This window comes from Harpegnathos saltator, unplaced genomic scaffold (genome assembly GCF_003227715.2).
Source record: "Harpegnathos saltator strain DR-91 unplaced genomic scaffold, Hsal_v8.6 scaffold250, whole genome shotgun sequence".
Classification (NCBI taxonomy): domain Eukaryota; kingdom Metazoa; phylum Arthropoda; class Insecta; order Hymenoptera; family Formicidae; genus Harpegnathos; species Harpegnathos saltator.
This window is the reverse complement of record NW_020230040.1, coordinates 472,316-489,858: the sequence shown is the minus strand read 5'-3', so window position 1 is coordinate 489,858 and position 17,543 is coordinate 472,316. Positions and strand designations below refer to the sequence as shown.

At 52.3% G+C, this 17,543-nt stretch overlaps 1 protein-coding gene across 1 annotated transcript; it reads right to left on the bottom strand.

The window, feature by feature from the left end:
• Window positions 1-36: 36 nt before the first annotated feature.
• On the bottom strand, window positions 37-17,177 carry slow (epidermal growth factor-like protein slowdown). Its single transcript, XM_011155095.3, has 9 exons — window positions 16,311-17,177; window positions 3,261-3,323; window positions 2,921-3,012; window positions 2,713-2,808; window positions 1,452-1,577; window positions 1,281-1,376; window positions 1,111-1,184; window positions 931-1,038; window positions 37-859 (listed from the first exon to the last, which is right to left on the bottom strand). Exons 1-9 carry the CDS (start codon window positions 16,790-16,792, stop codon window positions 695-697), a joined length of 1,302 nt encoding a protein of 433 aa, XP_011153397.1. The 5' UTR covers window positions 16,793-17,177; the 3' UTR covers window positions 37-694.
• Between the last annotated feature and the right edge of the window lie 366 nt (window positions 17,178-17,543).

The following is a 17,543-nucleotide window of genomic DNA, read 5'->3' as shown; positions in this document are numbered from 1 at the left end:
ACCTTCTATGGAACCTAAACAAATCTTACGAGGACATGATTGAGAAATGCAGATTCCGTATCTTTTTATTACAAAGCTGAGTACAAATAGTCACGTATAGTATTAACTGTAACTGTTTGAGTGCCAAGAGGCACGATCGCGTGCCTCTTGTTTTGCGACATAATCGCACTTATAATTTGTATTCTCGTGCCGAGTCCTCCTAGCACTCGACAATTATATTAAACTACCGCAATATTACGAGCCTGAAATATAACAAACGCTAAGTGATGGCAGTGATGTTGTTGTTTCACGAGAGGATACCTCCTCGTGAATCTTATGGCTAGAATTACGTCAGCACCGTGAGATTAAGATCATCCGTAGGTCGAAAATACCCGGACGAATGTTCCACGTTCCACGAATGTACACATCTTTTTATTTGCACATCTCTAAGTGCGACGTTGATTATCCCGAGTTTAAGACGCGGACTTCAAGACTGTCGTTATTCACGCGTAACACTCGTAAAATAATAACGTAAAAATAATACTATCGTTATCTACTATTAATACTAGATGGAAGAGTAGTAGTAGTAGTAGTAGTAGTAGTAGTAGTAACACACCGACGATCTACTACCACGGTACAGAGCAAGGTAGCGGGTAATATTATCCCTACCCGCTATCAGTATCAAAGATCGACCGTAGTTACTAGACGCGTGGTACTAAAAATTTAACGGCCCGCTAATTGGCATCGTCGATCTGCAGCGTATTCTCAGCCGACTCTCGAGTTCCGCGACGCGGTTCATCAGGTGCTGTATCTTCCTCATTTCCGCCTCGTACTGCTTCATCTTGCTTCTCATGTCGTACACCTCCTGTTGCATCAGTTGCTGAAACAAATCGCGATCGTAATCCACGAACGATACGAGTGCACGTTTTACTCAATGTTTTGTCCAAGTACCACGTTCTCGACGGTTCTCCTCATCTCGTTGACGCTCTCGACGGCTAGTGTGACTTTGGTGTTCATCTCCGAAGTCTCCGTGTCTCTCTTCCTACTCCTGGCCACTTGCTGCGGAAGTAAGACATGTTTTCCCTCACAGGATCAGACAACAAATTGACAAGCCGCAACCCACACACCTACCTTTTCCAATTTTGTCAGTCTTTTCAAGATGATCTCGTAGTCTTGAACATCGTCGCCCACTTCGTTTTCTGTATCTGCGATTTAACAACAGTGCACGCGAACTACATCTCAAACAGTTGAAATTTCATTTTCAAATAGATCCCACAAAATATGTTTCTCCTCGTACGTACCATGAGAAGAAGTCGTCGGGCCTCTCGTTGTCGACTCGTTGTCGTGAAAATCACTCTCCAAGTCGCGCGCCTCAAACGCGTTCTCGTCTGTCGTGTCTGTGAAGTAGAGAACAAGAAGGAAGAAAAATAAAAAGAAAGAAATAAACCATCCGGTGAGTTTTGCAAACTCACCATTCCTTCGACACGACTGGCCGTCCTGCTGAAGTTGAAAGCCAACCCTGCAGTGACATCGATAGCTGCCAGGTAGATTCGTGCAAAGTTGACCGCACGGTTTTTCCGTCGCGCATTCGTCCACGTCTGCGAGAGAGATGAAGGAACAAATCGTTAATTTTTAGCTCACTTCAGCCGAGGATAATTGCATTCGAGGATAATTGCATTGTTTGTCGATGAAGGATTTTTGAAGGATTCTAAGCAACGGGACACGTTCTTCGTCGCGCGTTAAAGCGCGAAGAAGAACATCCGATCGATTCCTCGGCCACGAGTGCCTTCTCGTGCCTGGTATCGTCAAACGTAATTAAATCGATGCGGCGCGATACGCTTCTCGATAGCATTACGCGAACGTCGGGCTAACTGCAGCGCAATCCGTATTGCGGTGTCCTGCATGTCCTGCATCAGCGGGCTGCAATCAGACCGCGCGCGTTCCCGATAGATTTACGAGCGATTCCGCCGTGGACGTTAAAATCGCTGCTCTTCGTGCGCGCATACGCGATGAGTATTACATGGTCTCGCGACTTTAATGAAAAATCCCACGCTCGCTCGAAATGAAAAAAAAAAAAGAGAAAAAAGCACACGATGTTTCGATCGATCTTTCGTTGCCCTCGATTAGCACACCGCGTATTTCTAGATTCATTGAAAATCGCTTAAACTTCCCCACTCGACGTTATAATGTAGTCGATAACACAACATCTATGTTTTTCTTCATCACTTGTTATATAGCGTGAGAGTAATTTTTATGTCGCTGTTACATAAAAATTTCACCCTTTTAACGTAAAGATACAAGTAACGTAATATATATATATGTTAAATATATGACTTTATATTCTTTTCATCAATATTGTAAAGGTGTATATATTGTAAAATTATGTAACATTTGTTGTATAACTTTTTTACATATCCAAGTTATACAGCAGTAACCGAACTGAACATGACTGAGCGGTTATGTTCAAAAGGACAGTAAAGTTACAAAACTGTAATATAAATGTTACAACGTATTCGTCATATAATTTGTCACTTTCAAGTTACATAACAATAACTAAATGCGTTAACTGGGTCGTTATTAAATTAATCGATTAATCTGATAATTGTGTCGCGGAACAAGAACATAATGAAGCGCGACGCTAATAATTTTCTCTCGTCAGTATCGATACTAATATCAGCGCGCGTGTCATTCGGACACGTTCAAATACTGATTTCTAATGGAAATGAAAATTACCTGTTTGGCACTGGTTGCCAACGTATCCCTTGGGACACGTGCACTTGCCGGGCGACGTGCAAATTCCGCCGTTCAGGCACGGCACCAGACACGTGGCTGAAGAACAATTGCACGTGCGGATTAATCGACTCGTGCGCGTCACAATGGCGAGTAACGGCCGAATAATTTTGCCAGATTAATTCGAGAAGCTGTCGTTTGCTTTACTCACGTTTGTTACAACCGAAACTCAGATGGGTGATTTGCGACCATCCCGGGCAGCAGAAGAAGCCTGGGGTCAGCTCGGTGTAGCCGAGGATTAATCTGAGGAATACGTATCTTTTCTACGAAATTGATAAAATGTACGGAATATATCGGCCGAGTGTATGAGTGCATGGTGGTGTGTGTGTGTGTGTGTGTATGTTGCACGGAAAGAGCCTGCTCTTGAGTATTCATAAATCTACAAACACACACATGTAATCATCCCCGGATGATTTATCTCGAGACAGAACGGACTCAACTATCTATTAATCTCGACGAAGGTTCTCGCGCTCGCGATACGCGAGACGTACCTAATTTGTCTTCCTCGATGATGATGAGAAGTCGCTGGCGCTTGCCTGGTGCACACTCGCCTCCTGGAAAGCAAACGTTAATTTACAATCCAGCCGGGAAGACAGCTTATTCCGCGCAAATCAATTGTCCGGTGCACAGTCTCTGGAGCACAGAATCAGGCTCTGTGTGGGAGAAATCTGCGCGCTCGTCTTGCGTGTAGTACTACTTCACGAAAGAAGATCAAGATTAAACGGCGTGTAGTAGTATCGTATTATGCGTGGTATCTCTCTCTAATCAATTATCGCCGTATCCGAATGTAAATCAGCCGCATAAAAGACGTCATTGCGGAGGCATTATCGCGGTAAGAAACCTCCGCGAAACCCCCGACTAATCCTCTCTTCGGGCTCTCTCTCTCTCTCTCTCTCTCTCTCTCTCTCTCGTTTCTCACTCGCTCCCTCTCTCTCTCTCTCTCTCTCTCTCTCTCTCTCTCTCTCTCTCTCTCTCTCTCTCTCTCTCTCTCTCTCTCGTTTCTCACTCACTCCCCCTCTCTCTCTCTCTCTCTCTCTCTCTCTTTCGATTTCAGCTTTGCATTTCGTTATCGCAGCTTACGCGGCGGGGAAATTAAATCGGCGGTTGTTCCGATAGTCATCGTCGACGATGCGCCCCTGCGTTATATCCCATCGTTCCGGCCGAACTGATCGCTAAAGCGCAGTCATTTGAATCGTAAAGTGCGCAGAAGGCCGGTTAAACCGTGAAATACGAAGGTCGATATCGAACAGGCGGTGGTCGAAATAAGTATTTGCGTTGGCGACGATATCACAGCTTATACCATGGCCGCGTGAGCCGGCTTCGGAATTAAGCTTACACGACGAGAGTCGCTATGAAAGTTTGCATTCCTGATTGCGACCGATAGAGTCCGAAAGAGTGCGACAAAGCAACGCGAAGCATCTGCGCTTCGCCCGCGACGCGAGCATTCTCAGGCCCGCGTCGATTCCGCAATCGTCCGAGAATTCGAGTCGCCGAGCGCGCATCTCTCTCGCTCTCGGAATACATTCCCGTTTCATTGGCCGTTCCGCCTGTAACCGCGATGTAACCGCGACCGCTCAATGCAATCAAACCGCGCATTCGGCTCATTGAGATTCCGCGTGCGGCAAAACCCTCGGCACAATCGCGAGCGCCGCGCTGCGCCGAGGGGAGAGCGTCTCTCTCGTCATTTCCCGAGTAGGAAAATTAATCGGGCCCTAGTAGGGATAGAAAGACAAGGGCATAACGAATGGTTTAACGGATCCCCTTATAAAGCAATATTATGAGAGCCTTATAAGGCAATGTTGATATAAGCCTTATAAGGGAATATTTTTATTGTTTTATTTTTATTGTTTGAATAAAAATATTCGTTCTTTTCATTTCAAGAAATTTAGAACTGTAATTTCTTTATTTCTTCGTAACCTTGTTAGTATATACAACGAGAATTTTTTTATTTTAAAAATATAGCATACTTTACAATGAAATATAGCATTCTTCTTTGACACACAAAAATCCTGCTACTGTTTTTATTAAAGATTGCTGCATTTCAAAACGAAGGCAATACGAAGAAAAATCCTTGGAAGAGACTAATAAATATGGCAACTGATAAAACTAATGGGATTTATTTTTAATTGCGGTATAATTAAAAGATCTCTAAAAGTACCAGATAGAGAGCCTATTAAAATCTATTAAAACAATGCTAAACTATGACAATTTCATTACACGCTTCAGATCTTATTAATTTTCTAAAACAAGTCTCGATTTTGTATACCTAAAGTAACCTTAAGAGATCCTTCTAAGAGACCCTTCTCATCTTTCCCTATCAAAACCTTATTTAAATTAAATCTAAGATACCCCTAATAAATCCTTCTGAGGCCCTCATCAGTTTTCCTTATCAAAGCCTGATTTCGTAAAATCTCATTCGTATCCCTGAAAGATCCATCCTGGAGCCTGATATGGCAATAAAAGAGCATCCCATTTTAGGGCTTATTCTACTTCCAGCCTTATCGGGGCCTTGTGCTTCACGAGGATGGCCCTAACAATTTCTTGCTCGTCATTTATCAGTTAGTATCATCGTCCCACGGCCGTATGAAAACCCAGTCCGGTTTCCGCATTTCAAATAAGGCCCGGATAACTTTATCGGATCCGACACGTAAGAAGGAGTGAAAGCTGAAACGCACTGCTGCATAATGCCCTGATAAAATTGCCTGAAATCGAGGAAACCTGATGAAATGTCCATCAGGACCAAATCAGGCATCCAGATAATAACGTCAGCGCTGGTATCAGGGTATCTGAAACCGAAAGATATTGCAAAACAATTGCCACATTCCGACCGGATAAGGGGACCAAGGCTCGAAATGCCTTCTTACGGCTTCTTACCTAGTCATGCCATGTCAGGCATAAAAGAAAATTGCCATATTTGCCAGATTTCTGCTCGGGACACGATTCGCAGCGCGTCCGCGCCTCTGATAACTATATGGCACCGCGAGCTGATTCACAGTGATTTCCTCGAGCTTTCTCCCAGGCAGGCGCGTAAATCGCGGCCGCGTGCGAGCCGTGTTCTTGGCTCGCGAAAAATCCCGTGAAACGCGTCGCGCGCGCGCGCGATGGAGGTTCGGGGAGACATTCGCGTGGGAATACTGGTTCGGCTGTGTCGCTCAAACTTCGTTCCAACACCCGTCGTCGATGGGTCCCTTCCTGTCTCTCTCTCTCTCTCTCTCTCTCTCTCTCTCTCTCTCGCTTTCTCCCGCTCGCGACGGGCTGGACGGGCGCGTTTTGACAAACGTAGAAACGAAATCGTCGCGAGAGGCGCGGATATTTACACGGCGCGCCGATGATTTACGACGGCCCCGGGACAAAACCTCTGCCTGCGGCTTTCCGCACGCGAAACTCCTCATCTCGCGAGAGAGCCGCGGCATTCATTCGCGGCCGGCTAGTCGCCGGACCAGTTTTATGCCGCGTGGGTTAAAGGGTCAGTAGACCCGCCGGAGTGATTGGCGACTGCACCGTACGGAGTGACTGCAATGTCTCTATCGATTTAAAACGTTATCCCGACCGGCGAGGAATTAGCGCTCGGCCGCGGACAGCCGGGCTCGTTACGTTGCGGGGCGATTTAAGACTTTGTAGGTCGAAAGTGATTGCTGAACGTTATAGACGTAGCGTATCTGCGCTAATAACGGAAATGCAAATGAGAACAACACCGACGACATCGCGCGAGCCCGCGAGCGCGCTAGCGGATGGGGAATTAACTCGTCCGGGAAAAATCTCTTGATTAATTACACATAGATAAATGCGTACCGAATCCGCGCGATACACACGTGCAGAATAAAACTCACCGTCGCTATCGGGTCTCGCTGCCAGTTACGAGCCACGTCGAATGTCTCGAACGTGTGGCGCGCGCGCGCGCGCGCGTTGCGAGCAGTCGAGGATGACAGGCTGGAGCGGGAAAAAAAAGTGGAATGTGCGCAAGGAGACGTAATAAAATCAGCAACGTCCAGCGGATGCACGAAGGCGAGGCGAAGGCGCCGTCGCGTGATGCGCGGTTTACACGGTTCTGTCCCTGTCGGGGCGATAAATCCCGGATGAATTACCGCATCGAATGCTCTCTCGCATGTCTACGACTCTCTCAGGAGCTTCCGAAATCTCAGCGGCGATCTCAGCGGATGATTTCCATTCCTAGCCGGGCGGCGCGCAGAGCCCCTGACGCGACGTCGTATTATCGCGGCCGTTTGTTACATTCTTACGTCCATCTGTTGCTCGCGTAGATATTTCCACCGACGCGAACCGGCGGCGGAACGAGCACGACCACGAAGACCGCGAGGACAACGACAACGACGACAACGGTTTCCTTCATCACGGCCGTCCCTGCATGCTTAACGAGCCGCATGCCTTCCTCTCGACATTGTTGCGCTTACATTTTGTGTCTATGCGTCAGCGGGAGAGCAAGTTGCAGAAACATTTCCCTGTCGAGCCGAGCAAGCAGTGTCCTATTTCGTTGGCGCGCACGCGAAACGATGCGTGAAACTTGTCAATTTTCTATCGCCTGTCGTGCGCGCGCACGACGATTTTTCTCGACGGTGACATTCGTCGCTCGGTGTCGAAATTATACGTACGAGTCGATATCGATCGCTGTTTAATGCACAACGACAGCCAGCTTCTCCGCGAGCGAGAGAACACGATTTCACGCTGGGAACGCTGTTTCCGCGAGATCGATAATAAATCCGACCTGCCGAGAGTCAAGAGAACGAGCGGATACAGATTGCCGCGGAAATACGCGATACGAGTCTGGTTCTCGCCAATAAACACCGGCGTTTTATTGCCCGATCGCGTAAATGTTGGCGCGCCGTTCTTTCTCTCATCCGCGGCAGACGGAAAACGCATGGTATGCGCATCTCGCGATGTGAGCCGAGCGTTTTTAACGAGATCAAAGTGCGACGATCCCGTTCCCAAATTACACACAGGCGTCCGTGAAGATCGAGTTGGCGATCGCGACTGGATTCTTTCGCACACCCGACACCGGCGTCATATTAACATTGAGTCGCACGTGAGCGCGAACAACATAAATCGGCGGTCGCCGGGCGACGCGCAGTGGGGCCAGATGACATTTTTTGCTTGAAAATTCCCTAGAGACCCGAATTCCCAATCATCCGATCATCGGACACCAACGGATGAGGTTGATCCTGAATTAATTCCAAAGGAATCTGTCCAGCCGAAATTTTGACAAAATTATCGGTTCATGGGTTTTGTCTTAAAAGTTTATCGTTTAAAGTGTCGTTTGCAGTGTCTTGGGTTCGACCTCAATGGGTTCGAGTCTATGGACACTAAATGCGAGATCCCAGAACTTATAATCACCTTTTAGAAGAAGCTCAGAATTTCAAAGCTCATCATTTCAGGCCACATTAAGAAAGAATCAAGCCATATGGACCCAATAAGTAAAAACATGGAGAACATTGAACCCTAACCTGATGGTCCATGACCCCATGAGCTTATAAACCTCAGCTCATAAGCCATCATACGGAGATAGAAAATAATATCGCCGTCGACATCAGCGCGACCCAATGTGCACCGCTATTAGATAGAAATAAGTGTCGAAGTTTCTCGCGTTTAACGATAATTTCTCCTCTCTTTTCGGGCTAGTAATTCGAGAAGAAAATTTCTTTTCAAATTTTGGCGAGACAGATCTCCTCGGAATTTATTCAGGATCAACCTGACCCGTTGGTGTCGATGATCGCTTGGAAATTCAGATCTCTAGAGAATTTTCAACCAAAGAATATCATCCAACCCCCCACTGTGCGACGGCCTGACGGGCGAAATTTCGCGCAATCGGATCGGTACGTCGATTTGGTCGAACCAATGAAGAGATCGGACAAGGCTATCGATTGTAATCGCCCGCGGTATAACGATCGTTTGTTTGACAAGCGGTCGCGTGCAAAACACGTGGAATCTCGACGAGCGACGGAACAAAGAAACCGAAGAGCTCGAGTGCCACTCGTGCCCGGCCGGCAATTTGTTTTTAAGGTTTTCCGGCGATCACCACGACCATCGGCCGTCGTCCCACAAGTGGAGCTGAATTGATCAAGCGCAGTCCTGAACACTCGTGACACTCCATTCTCTCTCTCTCTCTCTCTCTCTCTCTCTCTCTCTCTCTCTCTTTCTCTCTCTGTGTGTGTGTGTGCTTGGAAACGCTGCTGAAGCAGCTCGACGGGAAAAATTGTCACGGTGGTTGAGTGTTTCGGAGCAAAGCTATGGAAATCAGAAGGGAGAAATAGTCGCTGCGCGCCAAGCCGGTACCGTTTAATTTCTACCTCCGATCTTTCGTACACATTTGTACACATACCGATACTCTTGCCGTGTTCCCCGTGATACGGCAGATAGCCGGTGACTTACGAACATGGTTTCGAGGGGGGGACTTCACGAGAACGCGCGAACGTGACGCACACAACGGCGAGATGCCGGACGCATCGGCGCGAGTGAGATCGCGCGAGAGCTACTCGAAAATTACGATGTATCCTATTTCAAGATTCGAGGCCTGAACGCCATAACGCACCTACATATTGCGTGTTTCAATTACGAGTCGCGATAACACCTCTCGGCGGGAAGTTCGCGCTCGCGCAGCTGCGCATCCACGTACTGCTTATCGCGAGGAGTAACGGGGTTATTTTTTTTTTGGGGCTCCGGATCGGAGCTCCGCGCGCCGCGCTGAGAATATTTTTCTCGATGCGATCTGTATCTCTCCCCGTGACGTTTATTTAGGAATGTCAGGTGGGCGAACGAGCGTGGACGGTGCTGTGTATTCTAGTAGAGAGACAGAGAGAGAGAGAGAGAGAGGCGGAGAAATTTTCTCCCTGTGAATATTTCGCAAATTATTCTTCGCGGAGTCCTCGTCCTCGAGCGAAGGATTCTCCCTCGAGCGCCAGGAGGGAACGACGCATCTTGGAATATTTCTCGGACCTCTCTCTGGGGCCTCCTCGATCCCCCCCCCCCCCGTCGCGAAACTCCCAGAGCGTCGACACTTTCATATCGTTAACGGCCACGCGTGGTCATATTCCGGCTATATTCATCGAGTGCGGACAGACGACGTCCAAACAATCCGGCGCTGCAAATTGCGCGATGTGTGTATACGTTAACGAGAGAGTTCGTCGGTCGTCGATTCTCAGATCTCGCCGTGGAGGAACGACTAGCGCAGTGATTCATGCCCGCTAATTTCAGACCTACTCTTTGAAGAATTGCTTACACGAGCCTCTCTTTTTAGGATCGCCTATCGCCTGCTTTCTTCGTCGCTCGCCACGTATTACGATCGCCTCGTCTCGCCTCGTCTCGAGGCTCGATGCGCGCGCGCGCGCGAGGTTTACGCAACTTGCTCGCGAGCGTGCGAGCGATGCAACGCGCGCGGCAAACGCGCGCTATCGCTATCGCAATCCCGTAACTCACGGGAGTTCACACGAGAGTTGTACGCGTCACGTAGAGCAAGTATTACGAAATACACACGTGTAAGAGGAAGAAGGAGAAGCGACCACGGGAAAGTACACGCGTCGTCGTCGTCGACGTCGTCCCGGATTTGGCCCTCTGGAGGAATTCCGATGACGCCTCGTGGGCTCATGCGATCTCCTAGCCCACGGTGCTTCCACAAACAAAGAAATTGCCGGTCTCGGGCGGTCTCTGTCCAAAAAGCACGCGGCCCAATATTTGCGAAAGCGGCGGGATCGCCGGCGCTCGTTCATTTAGAGATTGCATCTTGCGCGTCGAAAGCCATGCCCTCAGCGGAATGCGCGGGACGATGCAACGGGAGCCGCGGGCAGGCGGCGTAAAACTTCCAAATTACAAAATTGCTTGATGACGGGTTAGCCGGGTTACCGCTCAGGTGAAGTAATTACGCGCCTACGCGGTGCCAATAAAATGCGCGGCGTCTCTCATTACTACCTCCTTGCGTTTCGTTTTCCAGCGCGTTCTTCGCCGCGCGCGCGCGCGCGCGCGCATTGCAGCTCGTCTCGTCGCTTGAAGCTCGAAAACGAACGTGGGATAGGAGACGCCACGGCGATATTACCGCCGTTGCTTTCTCGCGAATTAATCGCGGTAAAATTGCTTGGTAAAATCCGTCTTTCTCTAAAATTACTCTTTCTCTCAGTCTTCGCTCGTACGATACGCCTCTCTCTCTCTCTCTCTCTCTCTCTCTCTCTCTCTCTCTCTCTCCCTCTGATTTCCCAAATTCTCACAATTGGCAAAAGCCTTCACAATCGCGATTGCAAATATCGGCGATCGGCGACACTGCGTCTCTCAAAAGAAGGGCATGTAAATTCATTGCCGCCTCTCGTTGATCGCCTATCTCGATGTGAGCCGTTGCTCGCTTCTCTCGCACGCTACGTGCCGACGGAAAAAAGGCAAGCCCGACTTTCTTGCATGTCCATATGCGGAATCGCCCGGCTCGCTCGTTTTCTTTGCTGGATACAGCTTACGTTCCCGGGCGCCGTGTCCGCCTTCCGTCGCGCGCACGTCCATAAACCCGTGGACCATAATTCATTAATTGTAGCAAGCGTGTCTCTTTCTCTCTCTCTCTCTCCCTCCCTCTCTCTCTCTTCCTCTCTCTCTCTCTCTCATTCTCTTTCTCTCTCTCTCTCTCTCTCATTCTCTTTCTCTCTCTCTCTCTCTCTCTCTCTCTCTCTCTCTCTACAAGTGCACGCGCGTGCGAGAGCACTTTCTCGCAAGAAACGAATCCGCAATGCGAGACTCCGATCGAATCGATCGCGAACGCGAACCCGATCCGCCGCTCCTCTCGCTCCTCTCCTTCGTCCTTCTCGCTACTTTCGACCACCGTATACATATATGTATATCGAATATTCGAAGGAAACGGAGAAAAAAAGTCAAGACCGCTAACCACAAGATATACCCCGACAGCGGTCCGCGCGCGTGTACCTGCGTCCCGCGCACCTTATCCGCCCACTTTCCTCTCTCGCTTTGACCTCTTCACCCCTCGCGTCCGCGCGGCCTGCGGATAAAAGTCCGCGCTAATGGATTTACATGAGGCCGCTATCATCGAACGTGGCAAGATCGAGCCGCGAGCATCGCATCCACTCCGATCGTTCATCCCTCGGTATCTCCGCGGCGCGATCTAATGGCGCTCGCTGCGCCATCGCCGCTATTCGCTACGTTTCCCCTCGATTTATCCGAAGCGAGCGTGAATTCCGTCTTAACGTCCGTCAAATCCGTCGCTGAAAATGCCCGCGCGGTTACGGCGGAATAATCCCTCCGCGTTTTTATTATCTCATCGCTCTCTCCCTCTCTCTCCCCCTCCCCCCTCTCTCTCTCTCTCTCTCTGTCTCCCTTCAGCTCTCGCTGTCCTTCGCGCTGCGTCTCGACGTCAGCTCTTCTGCTTCGTTACCTGGCGGGTCCAGCGGTGCTCCCCGAAGCGATGGGGACTGTCAGGCGGCCGGGCGAGCCGATGGAGCGATACGATTCAATGTCGAGTGCCTGCACGTCCACCGAAATTGTACGTCTTCCGCCGATCCGGTAGACGATCGATTCCCGCGGCCTTCGCGCGGCTCAGCGCGCTAAGTGTAGGGCATTATAAGGTCATGGGTCGGAGCGCACGCACGTATGCACGATGCATCGCTCGGGTGTGCTAGCTCGATATCGCTCCCGCGCGCATCCTCGCAGGAGCTGCCGCGAGTTTTCCGTTCCGGGCAACTTTCGGCAACGAGCTGAAGCTCGCGAAGCGACCCCCCTCGGGGTGAGTCTCGCACTGGGAAATTTCCCACAGCCAATTAATGAGAGAGTTCGCGAACTGTCCCATCGTGCTCATCGTGGGCATGATGAATCGAATCTCGCGAGCTCCCGGGGAGGCCCGGAGGCGGATCACAGGCTTCACGAGGCCACCTCATCGGCTCGCGATCCTCCTTCGCCGTTCGAAGCCTCCTTCGCCGGCGCGAATGTCCCGCGGGAACCGGCTCGAAATTCGGCGCGTGACTCGCGCGATACGCATCACGCGGAGGCTCCTCGGAGAGTTGAACGGCCGAACCCGATGCGTTTAGCCCGCGGGGATACCCCCGCTCGGCCGCGACTCGAGACAGGCCAGAGTAAGACGCGAACGTGCGAAAGAAGTGCTCTATTTGCGGCCATGGAATTTCACTGTGCATCGCGCGCGCGCGCGCGCGCGTTTCTTCGCTCCCTTTCCGTTCCGCTGATCCGGAGGAACTCCGTCGACGAGCGTCGAGAGAGAGAGAGAGAGAGCGCGGGGGGAGGAAGGACCGCTCGCGCGTTGCCGCGCTTCTCCACCGCCGCGCCGGTGAAATAATGGGGCGCGATCGCGTTTCAAAGAGAACGAGCGACCGCTGCGTCTGCCTGGCCCGTTCAAATGCGTTTCGGATATTTACTAATTAATCGCTCCTATTTCCGTCCGCCTCCCGGCGGCGCAGCGCGGCGCGGCGCGGCGCGATGAAAATTCAAGCCCGCGTCCGTCTAACGAGCTCTTGAGCGCACTCGACTCCTCGCTCACGTGAGCACATTTTTCACGAGAGGCGGCCCGCTGGCGCAGGAGGACTCTTCAAACATTGAATAATACACGGTAGATTCGTGCTGTCCGAAATAAGCCGGCTGAATAAACCGAGCGCGGTGCAGGATGTGTCGGGGTAGCGAGCGCGCGAGGAAACGTCGCAAGTGATGGGTGCGGGCGCACGCGAGTGTGTGTGTGTGTGTGTGTGTGTGTATCGAGCTCGCCTGACGTTTATTTATTTGGCCTAACCGAACGCACCGAGACGAGATAGCTCATGGCGTGGCACATGGCGTCGCGGAATGACCGTTAACGTTCCCCCACGGAGATATGATGGAACGCGCAGGCGCGTTTATAGTTCCCGCGAACGCATTATATCGACGAATGACACCTGTCCCTTGATGACCTCGTCGTTCATCGATCAGCCATCGATGTTTGTAGCCCCGCGCCGATAAGCGACGCAACGTTCCTTGGGCCGCGAAACGTGAGCCTGAAAGTGACACCGCAGGATGGTTATCTGGGCTACTCGGAACGGCTTGAATATTCATTATTCGCGTCTCTTCCAGCCGGCTGCTCATCGATCACTCGAATGCGGTGTCGTAAACGAAGCAACATAAATAATCAAGACAAAACGCACAGCCGCGCCGCGGCGGTGCGCGAGGAGAACGCACGCCGCGCTCGCCGCCGCTCTGCCTTGCCGCTCAGACAATGCGCGGAACAATAGCGGTTAATTAAGAGGGGAAACGCGGTGGGTGTATAAATTAATGCTCGGGCGCGACTCTCGTAAGCGCGTCGAATGATTTTAAATTGTGAGTTATCGCGCGAGACCCAGCCGGCGGAGATCGATAACGCAAGAAACGTCCCTCTCCCGCGATGACGCATCTCGCAGCCGCGAATCTTCCCGCCGTCGATTTGCGAACTCGAAGCGCGCTGGCTTCGACTGCGGGCTAATTTTTCTTTCTTTCGCTTTTACATCGTCGTCGTCGTCGTCGTCGTCGTCGTCGTCGTCGTCGTCGACGGAGGAGCCGTTAGCGTTAATATCAGCGCGCCAAGTTACGCCGACACCATTTCGCCCGTCACCTCCGGACTCAGCCCGGGCGGCTTTAAGTCGACAAATCGCGTTTTAAGTGTTATGATCGCCGCGTCAATGGGCTGAAATCGATGATACGATCCGACCGGCATCGCCGCATCGCGAGTCGAGAGATTCTCGACGCGCGAGGTGCAGGCGCGCGCGAGTTGGCGACCGCCGCGTGTGCGTGATGATACGGCGCGAAGGAGAGAACGAGCGAGAGGGAGAGAGAGAGAGAGAGAGAGAGAGAGAGAGAGAGAGAGGGAGAGCCGCACACACGCACATCGCTGCACCGTCGGACAGGTTTACAAGATTTTTTAGCCCGAGGCACGCATCTGGGTAACCCGATCGTGCGACTGCTCAGGCGGACGAGCACCGAATTATTGCGCTCGCAGACCAAATAGTGAGTAATAAGTAACGAGAGATCTCACGCGCGCGTACGAGTCCGCGATAATCATACCGACAAGAGAGACTGACGCGTGTCTCCTCCGTGCTTCACGAACCGCTTCGATCACGCGCTGTCGCGGCGGGAAGCGGGGGGAGCGGGGTAATTCGAAGCGCGACATGAATATTGAAATGATCGCGCGACGAGTGAGAGAGAGAGAGAGAGAGAGAGAGAGAGAGAGAAGAGTCGGAGTCTCTCTCACGGTGCGAATGATACCGCGCCGTACTCGGCCGGTGTTTACAGCGCGCAGCGCAGCGCAGCGCCGTGGGCGCGCTTCGCCGTGCGTTGCGTGAACGGCCGCGAGGCTTTCCGACGGGCAATCATCGGATCACGCCGGCCAGCGGAATGATCTCGCGGCTGTCAGGAGGTGATAAAAGTCGCGCGGCGGTATGCTGATTTCCTCTTAATGGCCAGCTGCGAGGTGAGAATGCGAGGTGAGAACGGGGGAGAGAAGCGGTCCGATGCGGAGCTCGCAGCGAGGAAACTCGCAGCATCTATCTTTCGCTGCGCGCCGACTCGCTGCGGCTCGATAACAGTTCGTGGCTCGATTGCAGTCGGATTGCGAGAGAGAGTATGCAGAATTCGAAACTCCGCCGCGGCGGATTCTCCGCGCGATCAACTTACTTCTCGCCGCCGCCACTTTTCCGCTGTTGTCTCTCCCTTTCTCTCACAAGGCGCAAACGTAGCCTACGCATCTCGGCGAGAAGAGCGAGAGAGAGAGAGAGCGAGAGAGCGAGAGAGAGAGAGAGAGAGAGAGAGAGAGAGAGAGAGCGAAAGAGCGTTCTCGGTGCGTAGATTCGCGCTCGGAATTTCGGAGCCGAGTCTCTCACATGCGCTCATGCGCCCAATCAAGTTAATTGGTACCTTGCGGTAGCAGAGAGCGCAATTATGCAGGCCGCTTTGAATCCGCGTATGCGTGAGGCCAGAGGACCTGCGATACCGAAGGTGCTGCGTCGCGCGTGCGCGCGCGCGCGCGCGCGCGCCGGACAATCCCGATAATTGTACGCGACGGAGAGGCGCGCGGCTACGCGCGAGATAATTAATCGGTCGATTAATTGAGAAAGGCTCGCGCTCGCGCGGCTCGCCTTTGAACGGCCGGACGTGTTCGCGCCTCGCGTTATATTCGCGCGCTACTATCGCCCTGGGATCGTACATCTTCGAACGCGGACGCGGCCTGTCGCTCATCGCCCGTAAATATAGTAATCCAGCGACACGTTAGCGCAGCCCCCGTATATTTACGCGTCGATTCATTCGCTTCCATTTACGTGCCTCGCGCGACTTGCCGCGAGTAATCGCGTCCGGCAGCATGCGCGCCTCTCTCTCTCTCTTTCTCAATTACTCGCTCCTTATCGCGAGAGAGACTTTCCCGACCGATCGTGCCATTATACTCGCTTGTCATCTCAGCGCGATCGATCGCTCGCTCGATCGATTAATCGTCCCTGCGAGAGAGATCCGTGTGCGCTCGATCGTTCCATTCGACATCTTCGGCCGGGCCGAAATCGGGTAATCTCCGGGCTCGCGGTAAGCTTCAGCGATAGCTCGCCACTCACCCCGGATGATGTCTCGTGTACGTCGGCGCTGTAGTTGGGATCAGCTGATAACTCTGCGTGACGGCCTCCCTCGCTTGATGCCGGTGATTACCGTGATAACCCGCGTACGCGATCGCCCTCGTGCCGCCGTGCTCCGTCATCACCACGGCACCGACGCTGCTGAGATTCTGCTCCAGCGTCCGTTGCTCCACGTGATGACGCCGAGTGCTCTGCGGCTGCTGCGGTGACTGCGACCTGGCCGCAGTGCTCACCTGCGGTCTCGACGTCCACGGGCTTCTCGCGGTGCTCGTCTCCGGCACGACGCGCCCGTCCTCCGAGACGCGCTCGTGCTTGGCATGCAGCAGTCTATCGCGGTACCAAGCCGGCCACACAACCCTGTGGTCGCCGCGCGACGGTACTCGATGATGATCCTCCGGCGACGATAGAGCCGGGCTCGCTGTGGTCGCGATGAGCCAGCACGCCAGCAGTATCTTCAGGGCCATCGCTTGGCTCTCAGTCCCTTTCTCTCTCTTTCTCTTTCTCTTTTCCTCTCTCTCTCTCTCTCTCTCTCTCTCTTCTTTTTTTTTCTCTCCGGCTCCTCTGAGTCGGAGCTGAGACGCTTCTCTCAACTCGGCAGACAGATCCTCGCGCAATGTCCTCGGCGACGACGAACGAAGCCGGTCACATTCTCGACGGCCGCGACGGACGCGCTGAGTCCACGTAGGACACGACGGACATCCGGAGATGCGAGATCCTCCACGGGCAGCTGAGAGCACTACTGAGAGCACTACCGAACGCGAGGCACACCAAGCTGGTCCCACGTGCTTCAGCTGCTGTTGCTGCTGGTACCAACAACCCCACCATGAGTCGCTCTCTCTCTCTCTCTCTCTCTCTCTCTCTCTCTCTCTCTCTCTCTCTCTCTCTGTCTTCCTCTTCTCTCTTCCTCCCTTTCTCCGTCTCGTTCTTTCTGCCTGCGTGTTCCTTTACACCGCGCACTTCTCCCTCTTCTCCCTCGCGTCGCAGCATTTACTCTCGCGGCTCGCGTTCGCTCGCGTTGGCCCGTGATCCGCTTGGACTCTCTTTCTCCCTTTCTCCTGGCCGTTCTCGCGCTACAGCCGCCGCCTGGTCTCCTGATACCCCACCAGGTCCTCCGGTAACCACCTACGTATCCTTCCGCAGCGCTCTCGCACCGTGCACCGGGGCGAGGGGGAGGAGAGAAGGAATTCCTCTCTAGATAGTAGCGGTCTACTATCT